General features: G+C 47.2%; 1 protein-coding gene across 1 annotated transcript; it reads right to left on the reverse strand.

Moving 5' to 3' along the window:
- Positions 1–2,986: 2,986 nt before the first annotated feature.
- Positions 2,987–13,635, reverse strand: dnajc3b (DnaJ (Hsp40) homolog, subfamily C, member 3b). Its single transcript, XM_041237300.1, has 12 exons — positions 13,412–13,635; positions 12,201–12,311; positions 11,573–11,697; positions 9,677–9,751; positions 8,406–8,549; positions 7,482–7,663; positions 6,762–6,883; positions 6,057–6,160; positions 5,756–5,876; positions 5,028–5,160; positions 4,425–4,573; positions 2,987–3,592 (listed from the first exon to the last, which is right to left on the reverse strand). The coding sequence occupies exons 1-12, from the start codon at positions 13,494–13,496 to the stop codon at positions 3,438–3,440; spliced, it is 1,506 nt and encodes a 501-aa protein (XP_041093234.1). The 5' UTR covers positions 13,497–13,635; the 3' UTR covers positions 2,987–3,437.
- Between the last annotated feature and the right edge of the window lie 575 nt (positions 13,636–14,210).

Raw genomic sequence — 14,210 nt, forward strand, 5'->3', positions numbered from 1 at the left:
GCCCGTTTTAATGCTGGTATCGATGGACGGAACTTTTGCGTCTTAGTTGCCCTGGAAACCAAACACCCCCTTAGTAAAGACTACAAAACAAGGTATTGTGGGATTTGTAGTCTTATTTATTCTGAAATCTCTATAACTCACACCGGCTTATTTAAATAAATATATTATATAAGAAACCATATCGCCAGTTTTTTTTTTTTTTTCTTGGCAGCTGCGTTTAATAAATAAATACATAAAATAATTTTCACGAACGACTCAAAAAAAAAAAAAGTCTCGGCGCGGCCCACGTCATCATAATAAAAACGCATCTCTGAGATCTCGCGGTAGTTCGTCGTGCATCTTGTAAATTCTCGCGAGAGTTGATATAGCTCCTGCAAGGAAAAAATAAATAAAAAATAAATTAAAAAAAATAAAGGGCAAGAGGAGGACGGAGCTCCCATTAACACGGGGGTAACTGGTTTAGTTTTGTAGTTGTACGGTATTGCTGATTTTGACTTTGTGTACAATAGTGTTCGTGTTAATGAGATTGAATACCCCGGACCACAGTACAGGGTTTTATATAATTCACATGTCAAATGTTTCGTGTTGAGAAAACACACGCGTTCCCTGCTTTGTGCGCTGGGGCAGAAATACTTACTCGGTTTAGTTTTGGTTGTTTTCCCAGGAAGTCTTGTCCTGTTTCTTCCTGTCTTCCCTGCTCCTACCTGGAGGGGCGCGTCATTGGGTTGCAAGCTTGTTACTGGTTGCAGAGCACGTCAGTCAATGAGGCAGCACTCTGCACTGGCAGAGAAGAGTCTGAAGAGCAGTGTGTGGATATCAGCGGGACTCGCATGCAAAGCAATGTGTAGAAGAGCCCAAATAAATGATTTTAAAGGTTTGTTTAGCTCCCTAATGATGAGCCGCCTCTGTGTTTGGTTTCAGATTCCTTCTCTCAAGGGGAGCCCCGGATTTTAGGGCTGGCTATTATTGCGGGGCACCATGTCATCTCCATTGAAGTGGAACCGAAAAGCCTCCTCCCCTCCCGGTTCCTCTGATCCCCTCGGACCGGGAACCGGGCTCAGCGGACCAACCAGCGCCGCCACCAAGCCCACCACAGGCTTTGAAAGTTCAGCCCGCTTTGAGTAAAGGTGTACAGAGCCGGACAGAGGACTCAATGGGTTAATTGCAGTGACACCTTTTATAAACGCAATGCCCACAGTGTTCACCCGTCCAGTGGAAGCAGTCAACCAGACTAGCAGACGTGTTGAAATGTTATTTACAAGCAACTGTAACCATAAAAACATCTCCGACAAAGCCAGGAATCACGCAGGACTTGAAGCGTGCGGTTTCAAAAGAAAACCACAAAAAAAAACGTGAAACGTAGCACAGCGGGGTCCTGTGAATTACGCAGTGTATTTATAGAGAGATGTGTAAGAAATGTATTCTCTTGGTAATAGAATGAAAGCCAGCCCAGCCCAACCCAGCAGTCTGTGTAGTTTCTTTCCTACAAGCCTGCTCGCTGGTACAGGCTCAAGTCTTGTTGTGCAATTTGGTAACACTTTTGGAAGAGGTGTGATAGCTCTCACTTATCTGATGTGGACTGAATGACATATGTAAAATGTCTTTCACAAAGCATCTTTTTCGCAACTGCCAACCACAGTTCAATACTAGTGGTATAAAACAGACAGCAGCTTCCACAAGAGCCACTGGTGTGTGTGTGCGCGTGCATCAATCTCATCAGAGTTTAATAAACGGCACACAAGCTTCTCTGTTTCCGTGACCTCCCAGGTCTTTATTTAAGACGGTTGTGCAAATAAATGTCTCGCAGGACAGCAGACAGATGGAGCTTTAACCCTTCGAGGTACAGGGGACGCATGCGCAGCCCGCCACAGACATGAAAACAAGGCTAACTTTCTTCTTTTTGCAATGAGGTGCATAGTACAGGGTTTGCAATGTCCTGGCAGGCTGGATCCAGTGGTCCGGATTGTCTCTCGAATCGCTCTCAGATGTCTAAGACTAGCGCTCAATCTTTGTGTACCTTCAGGGGTGCATCCTTCAACAACAGACCATTTACAGGGAAAGTATGAGGCAGAGAAACAAACACAAATTCAAATAATATTCAAATTAAAACAAAAAAACACCTGATTTAACCCTCAGAGCTACAAGGCAGAAAAGGGGGATTCGAGATTCCTGAAAGACAGCCTGTCCTGTAACTCTGGCACCCTCACGCTGGCGAGTATGGGCAACGCCAGCCCGCTCCGTCTCCCGAAGCTGTGAAATGTCTTTAAGCAAGGAGGAACGAATTCAGGTCGCTGTGCAGTGCTGGCAGACAGCGCGGTGTGGCTGTCCACTTTCTAACTTTATTGGCGGAGTTTTAGGAGGCTGTGCAAATCAAGGAAACGCTCTTAAAAATACCAGATCCGCTCTCCCCAAGCCCCCCTCTTCCACTTCCTCACCGCCAGTCTCGGCATCTTTCCATATACATATTTACCGCATTAGAGACACACCTTTTAGATTTTCTTTCCTCCCCAATTTGGATCAAAATCCATCTTTATTCTTTAGAGGGGCAGACGAGAGCAGATCCGGTATTAAACTAAATTCTACTCAAATCAAAAATGGTTCTACCTACCTCTAAAATAGACAAATCATTAAAAAAAAATAATAACACCCCCCCCACATAATAATAAAAAAAAAAAAAAATTCTCAGCAAAAATTTCAAAAAAATGAACAGCGTTATTAAAACACTCGCCTGATTTCAAGAAGAAACACACTGCGATGTGCACAGCTGTGTAAGCCAGATTAAAGATAGGGGCTGCAAGTTTAACGGTGTAACGAACCAGGGGCTAGCTTCACAGACCCCCCCCCCCCACTTCCCAGCGTTCCGGTCTGTGGAACACGCCTGTGTCGAGGGAAGTCGTGTGTTAGAAGAGAACAGCAGAGGAAAGAGCTCTCTAGCTATATCCAAGACACACGCACACAATTTGAAGCAGGTGCAAAATTAAAAAGAAAATGTGCTAGATGGAAAATAATTCCAGCTGAAGGGTGTGTAATTTGAAGCAGCTTGATAACATTCAATTAAACAGTTTGACGAGAATTCGTTCAGCGGTCTTCAAATCTTTGAAAATACAATTAATTCAGACAGTGTGTGTGTGTGTTTTTTTTTTTTTTTTTAAATATTTCTAAATTGGGTGCAGTCGGAGTGTTTTAATATTTACGGAGGAGAATATTAATTCAAAAATGAACACCACAGACAGAAGAAAGAGAACAAGACAAAAAAAAAAGGAGAAAGATTCTTCGTGTACCCCCCACCCTCCCCAGGCAAACCATTACAGCAAAGCAAAACCCAGAGTTATTTTTTGTTGTTGTTTCTGATCAGGAAGTGAGATTTCAGCTGGCTGGCGGTTCGCTCTTTCCATCGCAGCGCCCTCGGCCGGCTGCACGCGACCCCCGCTTCACTGTCAGTTGTAATTAAACTTGAAGTGAAAGTTTCCAGAACCGAAGGGGTTAAACTCGAAAGGCCAGCTGTTGGGGCTCCCTCCTCCTCCTCCTCCTCCTCCCTGCTGGCTTTCGGGGTCCAGGGGGTCCTCGCCCGCGTCGAACTTCTGTCGCATTTCTAGAAACAGAAAAATCAATAAATGAACGCGATGCCCACAGCGTTTATCCAGTCAACCACGTCATCTCCATTGAAGTGGAATCGGACAGCCTCCTCCCCTCCCCAGTTCCTCTGATCCCCTCGGACCCGGAACTGGGCTCACTGGACCTACTGGAGCCGCCACCAAACCCACAACGCAATGCCCAACGTGTTGAAATGTTATTTACAAGCAACTGTAACCATAAAAACATCTCCGACAAAGCCAGGAATCACGCAGGACTTGAAGCGTGCGGTTTCGAAAGAACCACGAAAAAAAAAAAACGTGGGCTTTCATTTTTTACAAAAAACGCGCGACCTGGCATGACTGAGTTAAAAGAAACTTCTCAGTTCCCCAGCCGTGTTCCCAGGGTGCGTTACACTTCCTCTGGCGTTTCCCCAGGGATGGGAATCAGACTCCAGTTGCACAGCGGTGTGATCCAGTCCTGGTTTCACTGTGGGTTTAATAATAAGACACACCTGAGCTTGTTAGCTAGACACACTGGGGGCTGATCAAGCTGGTAGCAAAACCTGGAATGGGTCACACTGCTGTGCAACAGGAGTCTCATTTCCATCCCAGCAGGTCTCCGACCCCAGTCCTGCAGTGTTACTGGGTCTGCTGGCTTTCAACGAGTTCTCAATTATTGGCTTAATTAATCAAGATGAACAGGTGTTCCAGATCTTCAGCCACTGAAGGACCTCTCAAGGACCAGGGTTAGAGACCCCTGCTATGCACACTGCAGCCAGCCGGCAGGAATGCGGTCCTGGGCCGAGTTAAACCCGCTGAGAGTCTGGTTCCCCCTCTCCCTGTTTTTACCCGGGTCTGTCAGGACCTCCTTGGCAGAGGCAATGTCGATGAACCTCTTCTCCGCTTCCTTCTTCTGCTCCTCGGACTGGAAGTTGTCCGGGTGCCACTGCTGAGCCAGCTTCCTGTATGCCTTGGTAATCTCCTGCTTGTTTGCATTTCTGGACGAGAGAGAGAGAAACCCATTACTGAACAGTACTGTACTGGACAGGGAGATCTTTAAGAACTGACTCGCTGTGTGAGACCCTGTGCGAGTCACTGAACCTCCTTGTGCTCCGTCCTTCAGATGTAAAACAAACGAGGTCCTATTGGAAGTGACTCTGCAGCAGCAGCAGCGGTTGTTAATGATGCAGAGTTCACCCCCCTGGTCTCTTTGGATAAAGCGCCTCTGCTGAATAACTACCAAAATAATAATAATATTTTTCTGGTCTTTGATCCAGCCGATGTCTTTTTCCGTTGAAGACATTTTAAAGCGCGCCACTCTCTGTAGCGTGCGGTCAATCGTCCACTGGGAAGCAAGCCGCCCGGCTCTCAAATTCAGCGCAACACAAACGGGCATCGCGGCAACTGGGCAAAACGCGGCGGGCGGGGTTCCGGGTTGTTGTCCCAGCGTACCTGGGCACCCCGAGGATTTTGTAGTAATCTCTCTTCCGGGATTGTTTGAGGAGTTTCTGGGCGCGCTCCAGCCCCTCTTTGATTTCCTGATTCTCCGCGTCGAATTCCCGGGCTTCCAGATAGTCTTCCACAGCTGGAGAGGAGAGGAGAGGAAGAGAGGAGAGGAAAACACAAGCAGAGATGGGATTAGAATAAAAATGTAATTTAAAAAAAAAAAAAAAAAACACAGCTTCGAAATTCTGTAAACTCTTACAAAACAGTTCTGGACCCAAAGTTTGGTTTCCGAATGACTGTTTATGAGAACAATCCAAATCTGATTGAGGGGTTACATCTCATACTGCTCCTCGAGGGTGAAGGGAGGGATGGACGGGTGGATGGAGGAGGGAGGGATGGAGGGATGAGTTACCTCTCTCTTACTCCTCACTGTTGGGCAGATGAAAGAATAGACAGATGGAGGGATGGGTTACCTCAGAGTATGAAGGAAGTAATGAATGGATGGGGAGTTGGGTGGATGGAGGGAGGGATGGATGGAGATGGAGAGGTAGCTGGGTTACCTCTCACGTTCCTTGTTATGTATGAAGGGATGAATGGATGGATGGTTGGGTAGATGGATAGAGGGAGGGGTGGATGGAGGGAGGGATGGCTTCCCCTTCTCGTACTCCTGGTTGAGTTGATATTAATGGATGGATTGTTGGATGGATGGAGGGATGGATGGGTGGATGGCTTACCCTTCTCGTACTCCTGGTTCAGGATGTAGGCCTCCGCTCTGTCTCGGAGGATGAAGCCGTTTCGAGGGTCTCTCTGATGAGCCTCTGAGCACGAGTCGATGGCCTCTCTCGCTCTCTTACTCTGCGGGGAGGGGAGTCAACAACCAAGACAACCTTTTAAAACTCATTCGTCTAACAAAAGCACAGCATCAATGTCTTACGTTTCCACTAGAAGTCTTTCTCAGTGCCTTCAGTGTAAATTCAATGACTGACACGGAAGTCTCTCTCAATGTTTCCCCAGCCCAGGCTAGCTGTCTCTTACCCTGGACAGACAGTGGCATATCCTCTCTTTGGCTCTGGTTGTGTAAAACTGCACGTTGGGCTCCGTCTTCATCGCGGCCTCGTAGGCTAGACCTTGGTCGTGGACCGGACGCAGGAAGAGAACAGGAGGAGGACCAAGTTCAGCCGTTTTCACCGACTCCCTCTAGCGTTGAATGTAGGCCCTACTTGCCGGTCGAGTGTTTAGGCTGTTGAGCACCGCGCGGCCTTTATTTCTCCTTTTTGCTCCTCCTCGGTACCTTAGGGAGATCGCCCAAAAAACAGAGCGGGGAAGGATGTTTTTCAAAACAGGCTCAACGACTTCCCTGTGATGTGGTGTGTGTGTTGTTGTGTGTGTGACCTGAAGGCGACTTCACACTGACCCACTGTCCTGGGAAAACTAACGAGGAAGGAAGTAGGACCGTGGCAGCTCCGTCCTTCAGATGTAAAACAAACGAGGTCCTATTGGAAGAGACTCTGCAGCAGCAGCAGCAGTTGTTGGTGATGTAGAGTTCACCCCCCTGGTCTCTGTGAGTCGCTTTGGATAAAAGCCTCTGCTGAATCACTAATAATATTAATAATAATAATAATCTTTGAATAAGGCACGTCCGATTGAATTTACTCACTGCTGTCAAGTATCACAGTGAACACGGGCTCATGAAGTTATATAAATGTCAAACCGCTTCCCCGATCCTTGCCCTGCGGCCTCACCTCTGCTCGCTGATGCTGTGCTCTGCGGACTCCAGTTGCTTGGAGAGCTTCTTCACTTGCTTGTAATGAGAGAAACACTCCTGGTCATCCTGGTCTAGCTTCAGACACTCGCGCACCTGGCTGTAAGAAGCAGGAAAACACAGAGAGAGAGAGCCAGGGTTAGACTCTCCATCACATCACACTGCATTAGCATGACCCTCAGAAGCAGGATTAGAGACCCTATCGGACTCCTTCAACAGCAACGGTCCTGCACGGTCTAAAGCAGGGGTCTCCCATCCTGGTGCTGAACGGCCGCTGTCCCTTCTGGTTTCTGTTCCAACTGTACCCTAAAATTACTTAACTGGACAAATTCAGTGCTTATGAGAAGCTTGATTGGTCCAGTTAATTCATTAATTAATTCAGGGTGGAGTTGGAACAAAATCCAGGATTGACAGCAGACCCAATTGAGTCCTAAAATTACTTTAATTGGACAATTAATTCAAGTGGATGGTCCCTTTTATTCACAAATTAATTCCAGGGTGGTGGAGTAGGGGTCCCAAAAATCCAAGTCTGAGCGAGCGAGCCCCCCCCCACCAGGACCCCCACCCCCCCCCCCCCCCCCCCCCCCCCCCCCCCCCCCCCCCCCCCCCCCCCCCATACTGAGGGTGGGGCCCTCGGAGGCTGGTCTTCCCTCACCTGAAAGTCAGCCCGCAGGTGCCGCTCGGCTGGGTCTCCTGACCTGAGGGAGTCCGAGTGCTCTCCCAGCCTGTAGTGCAGGAGGCTCAGCTGCAGCAAGGCAGCTCTGTTGTCGTTGCGGAGCTTGGTGGCAGGGCTCAGGTCCTGGATGGCTTTGCGGGGCTCCCCCAGCTCGACAAAGCAGGCAGCACGCAGCTCCCTCGCATCGGGGTCCCAGGGAGACAGCTGGGTGGGGTCGACAAAGACATGTGCCGTTATATAGAGGGACAGGTCACACAGAGAGTATACAGACGTATACACAGGGACAGATATACTGGGAGACATCAGTCATAGACACACACACACACCCCACCCACCCACACGGGAGATCACTCTGTCGATGCCCCACCCCAGCTGTTCTCTGAGCCACGGCACATATCTCCCTGGTCCCAGTCAAATTCGGGTCTCAGGGAGTGCAGGGGGGGAGACAAGAGCTATGGTGTGGTCCGCAAAAGGACCTTGGAGTCTCTGACAACCCACCCCTCAATCACTCTCTCCAGGACAGTGACAGTGCCCTGGTAGTCTCTCTCTCTCACACGTACCTCAATCACTCTCTCCAGGACAGTGACAGTGCCCTGGTAGTCTCTCTCTCTCTCTCACACGTACCTCAATCACTCTCTCCAGGACAGTGACAGTGCCCTGGTAGTCTCTCTCTCTCTCTCACACGTACCTCAATCACTCTCTCCAGGACAGTGACAGTGCCCTGGTAGTCTCTCTCTCTCACACGTACCTCAATCACTCTCTCCAGGACAGTGACAGTGCCCTGGTAGTCTCTCTCTCTCTCTCTCTCTTCCACACGTACCTCAATCACTCTCTCCAGGACAGTGACAGTGCCCTGGTAGTCTCTCTCTCTCTCTCACACGTACCTCAATCACTCTCTCCAGGACAGTGACAGTGCCCTGGTAGTCTCTCTCTCTCTCACACGTACCTCAATCACTCTCTCCAGGACAGTGACAGTGCCCTGGTAGTCTCTTTGTCTGTAGGCTGCCTGTGCATCTTCACTCAGCCTCGCCAGCTCCTCTGTGAGGACCAGCTGGGACCGCGCCTCCTCGTTGCCAGGGTTACCGAGGAGCTGTGGGGAGAGGGGGGCCACGGGACAGGACCAGATTAATAAAGACTGCAGGTACTCTATCAGGGCTGAAAATTAGACTCCCGCTGCACAGCAGTGTGATCCATTCCTGGTTTCACTAGGAGTTTAATAATAAGACACACACCTGAGCTTGTTACCTCAATCCTGGTCCTGGGGGAACACAGCCCTGCGGGTTTTTGTTCCAAGCAAGCGCTCAATTACATAATTGAAGCCTTAATTGAACTAATTAGCTTAATTTAACTTTTTAAACAGAGTAGCTTATACAAAGTTTAAGAATTTAAAGTTCATTATATAATTTTATACCTGAAGTAAAATCTCCATTTGTTTAAAATACTTAAAAAGATCAGATTAGGCAAATTATTAGTTCAATTAAGGGTTTATGTAATTGAGAGCTCGGTTGGAACAAAAACCAGCAGGGGAGTGCTCCCCCAGGATCAGGATTGAGAACCACTGACAGACACACCGTGGGCTCATCAAGCTGGTAGTAAAACCTGGAACGGGCAAAACTGCGGTGGAACAGGAGTCTTATTCCGCCTCCCTGTGCACAGTGTTCAGCTTAAATCCAACGTGAAAAGGCCATTTTTTTTTTTTCTTCTGTTTTAATAAAAAGTTTGTTTTAAAATCGTTAAAAAAAATCTGAAAATACTGATTTTTAAACCGCGAAAACATTGTTTTACAGTGTAAAAAAACAAATATAGAGAGCCCAACAGATCATGCAGAGGGTCAAACTCAGCTCCTGGAGAGTCTGGAGGTGCTCAATTAACTAATTAGTCTGATTATTTGATTAATTGGACACACTGAACACTTCTCTCCACGTGCCATAGCTTGTGCACCTTGAATCAGAAGCATTTTTTTAAATCATCAACCGTACATAAAAACCAAAAATAAATACATCTTGAACAGATATTAATGTGTCCAACTGAAGAAATAATTTAATAAACTTTTTTTTTTTTTTTTTTTTGGAGAGCTTAAATTGGGGAATGACTTCTGACCAGACAGGACCCCGTCGGGGGGGTCCTGACCCCAGGACTGGGAGTCGGGGGGTGGGGAACCCTTGCTGTAAAGAGAGGATCACGGCGAATGGACACCCCCCCCGTCCCCCGTCTCACCACGGCTTCGAAGTCCTCTCTGGCCTCCTGTGCATTGCCCTGTTTCAGCAGGATGTTTCCCCTCTGCAGCCTGGCCTGGAGGAACAGGACGGGAAAAGAGAGAACGATCGCAAACACACAACAGCAAGGGGGTGTCTCAACAACCCCCGCCCCCCCACACACACCCTGCGTGTGTCTGCTGGGCTCTAGATTAAACCAAACCCTTCACTGATCATTAGTTTAACCCTCCTATTATGTTCAGAATTTAAGTACAGCTGTTGTGTTTTGGGTCATATTGACCCGATGCAATTTCACACCAATTTAAACAGCCTTAAATTGATTCAGTGTTTTTATTTGCAAAGGTTTGACTCTTTTCTGCTCTTTTAGTCCAGGAGCTGTGATTAAACTTCTCTGACTGCAAACCTGCGAGCATTTTGGAGTGTCTTTACCAGGGAGATGCTGTTGCAATACTGACAGAGAGAATTAGGCTCTGCCTTGTAGATATATATTGTTTGTTTATAAATATCTCCGGACAGATGCAGCCGTTTCCAGAGATAATAATACAAATATAATAATAAAATAACAAATTGAAGGAAGTTTGTTTTATTCCTGCTCACAAATCTACACAGATAAACACCACGGGTCAAAAAATAACCATCTCAAAGGTTCTGTTTTCTGTGTATAAATTCATGACCCCAATTTAGGAAAAGTCATAAAATATTATTTAATAGTATTTAAGCTAACTGGAAACTAGAGTCGAGTCAAATAGACCCCGAAACCTGACAGGAGGGTTAACTGGACCTTTAAAAAAAGAAAAGAAAACGTTTTCAGCGCCTAAAAAGTTGCAGTGTTCAAGTTATAAAATGTTGTGGCTAACTTGAAAATCTGACACAGTTCAAGGGCTGAAAACAGTTCAAAAGGGTCTAGGGTCTGGTTCAGTAATTGAGAGCTCGGTTGGAATGAAAACCCAGCAGACACAGCAGGGAGTCCCACCAGGATTGGGGTCTACTGTACAGCTTCCCCACAGAGATGCACAATCTACATATTAACACTGCACTGCCCCCTGCAGGTTAATACAGCAGTAAAAACATCACTTTTTTTTGGTTTATCGTTGTTATATACCATTATTAGGGAAGGACTGTACAGCACAGAGAGGTCTGGTAAAGCATAGGGAAGCATTGTAAAGCAGAGAGGTGTGGTAAAGCATAGGTGTGTCCTCGTAACAGTTCGGGTTCTCTCCACCACCATATCGTCCGCCATAGGGGTGTTAGTAAGGCCAACCCATTGTTAAAGCAAGGAAGAGTTAAAGGACCGCATCGGAGGGCCCTAGCCACTTTTCTTCCCCTTTGTTTTCGGGTGACATCTTCGCACCATTGTTTTCTTTCAGAACGGACAGACCTGCTTCAGGAATCACCAACAAGAGAAAATAACTTATTATTAAAAAAAGGCGTGTAGGAGCACTTGAAAGACAGGAGCCATGGATGAAACAAAACGACCAACACAACTAATGCACTGGATTATACAGGGGGCCTGCCTTTAGCTGACTCCCTTCAAAACAAGTGCTGTTTTAAAAATTTTCCGTAAAAAGGCTTGGTGTTCTTTGGGCCTTTTCCCTGAGAAAACGTTTTTCCCCTTGGACAGATGCCAGCGGATTCCAAAAACGGTGTGGTACAGCATAGGGAAGCATTGTAAAGCACAGAGAGGTGTGGTACAGCATAGGGAAGCATTGTAAAGCACAGAGAGGTGTGGTAAAGCATAGGGAAGCATTGTAAAGACAGGGAGGTCTGGTAAATGCACTGTATATCACAGGGGAGACCTGCATAATGATCACAGGAAACTTTTATAAAAAGGTGGTTACTCTGGGCCACACCACTGATGAAACAAACAAACAGATAAATGAACCAGCAGCGTACTCACTGCTAAAAAGTCTGGTTTTAATTGGATGGCCCTGGTGAGGTCAGGGAGGGCGGATTTGGACTTGCCCAGCGCGAGATACACCGCGGCGCGCTTGTAATAGGTCAGATAGTTCCTCGGATCTCCTTCTGCAAGTTCAACAACACAGAAACAGCACACAAATCAAGGAGGCTTCGCTGGGCCAGCGTTTAAAGAAAGGGGGCTCGATACCAGGAGCTTCAAATCCCGGCTCAGCCACTGACTCCCTCTGTGTGTGTGTGTGTGTGTGTGTGTGTGTGTGTGTGTGTGTGTGTGTGTGTGTGAGACCCTGAGCGAGTCACTGAACCTCCTTGTGCTCCGTCCTTCAGATGTAAAACAAACGAGGTCCTATTGGAAGAGACTCTGCAGCAGCAGCAGTTGTTGATGATTTAGAGTTCACCCCCCCTAGTCTCTGTGAGTCGCTCTGGATAAAAGCTTCTGCTGAATCAATAATAATAATAATAATAATAAATAATATAATAATAATGTTGTTATTACAGGCACCTCCACATTGCAAAAATAAAGAAAAAGCCAGCATCACTCTGTTGTACCGTAAAGGTGTGTGTGTAATTTATTTATTTTTTATTCCAGGCCCTGTTCCAGACACACTTACCCACGGCGGAGTGATAGTGAGACAGAGCCTCGGCCAGCTGTCCCGCCGCCAGGAGCTTTCGTCCCATCTCCAGGTGCTGCTCGATCTCAGCGTGGCTGGCACCCAGCAGCCCTGCAAACACACAGACAGATCCGTCAGCAAGGGGCGCGACCACCCACCCCGTGGGTCCGCCACTGCAAGCTCTTCAGCGTCGAACAGAGAAGATTAGTTCAGAGATCCGAAATCCCACGGGGAAAAAAAGTATTCCGTCCGCCCGTGTTGTACTGTGCGCCGTCCTGGGTGGGCGTGTCACGCTAGCTGTTCAAACCTTGCCTTTCTAAAGCACCTCAATGACTCTCCCTCTCTGATTAACGTGTTCAAATCTCTCCCCTTTGGGATTCCCTGTTGGTTGACAGGACGGATTTAACAAACGACGTCGCTGTTGGTCCCCCCCCCAAATTACGCCAACGCAGTTGACAAGTTTGAACGACACAGCTGCGCAGCTCTTCAATTCGAGTCATTCAGTTTTTTTTTTTTTTTTTTTTTTTTTTTTTTTTTTTTAAATCTTGAGCCAAGACGCGCCTCTGTTTTTAAATGTGTCCAAATGACCAGATAAATGACTCTTACCTGCACCAAGACAAACAGATACAGTTGCTGTCAGCAGCTGCCCAAAACGCATTCATATAAAAGCCATCCGTTTCACTTCTCTCTAAACGTCAAGGCAGTAAAATGTAAGTGTTTGCTTTTCCTTCAGCCCGGATACACGACCGGCAGCCTGCAAACCCCCCAAAACAGTGCCAGCGCCAGCAGACTCTACCCGTTTGACCCACTCCGTGTCTGAACTTGTAGAAACCCGTGTAAACCGGACACAAACATCAAGGATCCGGTTCCAACGAGCACTGAAAAATGTTTTTAATAAAACCGATTTAAAACACACAGGCACACCATGGAAGTGATCAGATGTCACAAACACATTTGATAAACTGCATTGCCACGATCACACCTGACTGGATTATTTGTTTTGCGTTTTGTTGTGGTTATTTTGGACTGTGTGCGGGTAAGGGCGGATCGGGGACGGGTGACGAGTTCAGTGTCATTTATTTTCGGCTCTGGGGTCTTTCTAACGGTTGCCATGCCAGCGTGGGACTGGAGCGCATTTGTATGTGCGAACACCGTCATTTAACAGGCAATAAAACATTATATATATAAAATATTAAAAAAAAAACACTTGCCGTCCAACTGCAGGTCCAAAATAACGCAGAGCAGGGATAAGGAGGAGACGATCCCGCTCAGCCCTCTCCTTCTGCCCGCCTCCATCTTCCGCGACAGCCCCGGCAGCAGCGCACAACTCAAAACCCCAATAAATATCAAGAACAACAATAATAATAACGATAATAATAATAATAATAATGAATCTTCCTTCTCGACAGACTCAAGCAGCGGTATCCCGATGGGTACAGCCTGTTAAATCCGCCGACACGCTCGCTTGTGCTGCCTTCTTAAAGGTTCCGACTCCGCCAAACAAATCGGGGTTTTATTATTATTTTTTTTTGTTTGTTTTGTTTTGTTTTTTTTTGTTGTTTTTTTGTTTTTTTTTTTCCCATATATATATATATGTATACGTGTGATTTTCACCAGTGAAGTAGCCGGGTCTCTAGTTCAGGGTCAGACCCGAGTGTCGCTGCTTAAACTTCCCCTCTTCCGACGGGAGGAGACGAAACGGAAAAAAAACGGCGCATCCGGGTACGCGCAGGCGTGGGAGCTTCTGATTGGACGCCGCTGAATTTCAGAGTTTGCGGGGCTCGCTGGTTTATTTTTTAGGCGGGGGGGGGGGATGCAACTTTGGCAGAGCAGCTGAGAATAATTTGCGGTGTTGCGGTCTAGTGATGATGGTAGCATTGAAATCAGTGTGTCTGGCTCGTCCCTTCCCATAGGAACTCGCTGATTCATTTTCCAAAGTCATTTCAGGAGAGAAAGCACCGCGGTCACTGCTAGCACTGCAGATATAACTCTCTGTGATCCTAACTGGCT

Source organism: Polyodon spathula, chromosome 44 (assembly GCF_017654505.1).
Source record: "Polyodon spathula isolate WHYD16114869_AA chromosome 44, ASM1765450v1, whole genome shotgun sequence".
NCBI lineage: Eukaryota > Metazoa > Chordata > Actinopteri > Acipenseriformes > Polyodontidae > Polyodon > Polyodon spathula.

Bases quoted from the DNA above. Each gene is read 5' to 3' on its own strand.
- dnajc3b (XM_041237300.1), bottom strand. From the start codon at position 13,496: ATGGAGGCGGGCAGAAGGAGAGGGCTGAGCGGGATCGTCTCCTCCTTA. The intron at 9,752-11,572 runs GTGAGTACGCTG...CTGTTCCTCCAG, and splicing joins TAAAACCAGACTTTTTAGCA to GCCAGGCTGCAGAGGGGAAA. The intron at 8,550-9,676 runs GTGAGACGGGGG...CTCTCCCCACAG, and splicing joins GAGAGGACTTCGAAGCCGTG to CTCCTCGGTAACCCTGGCAA.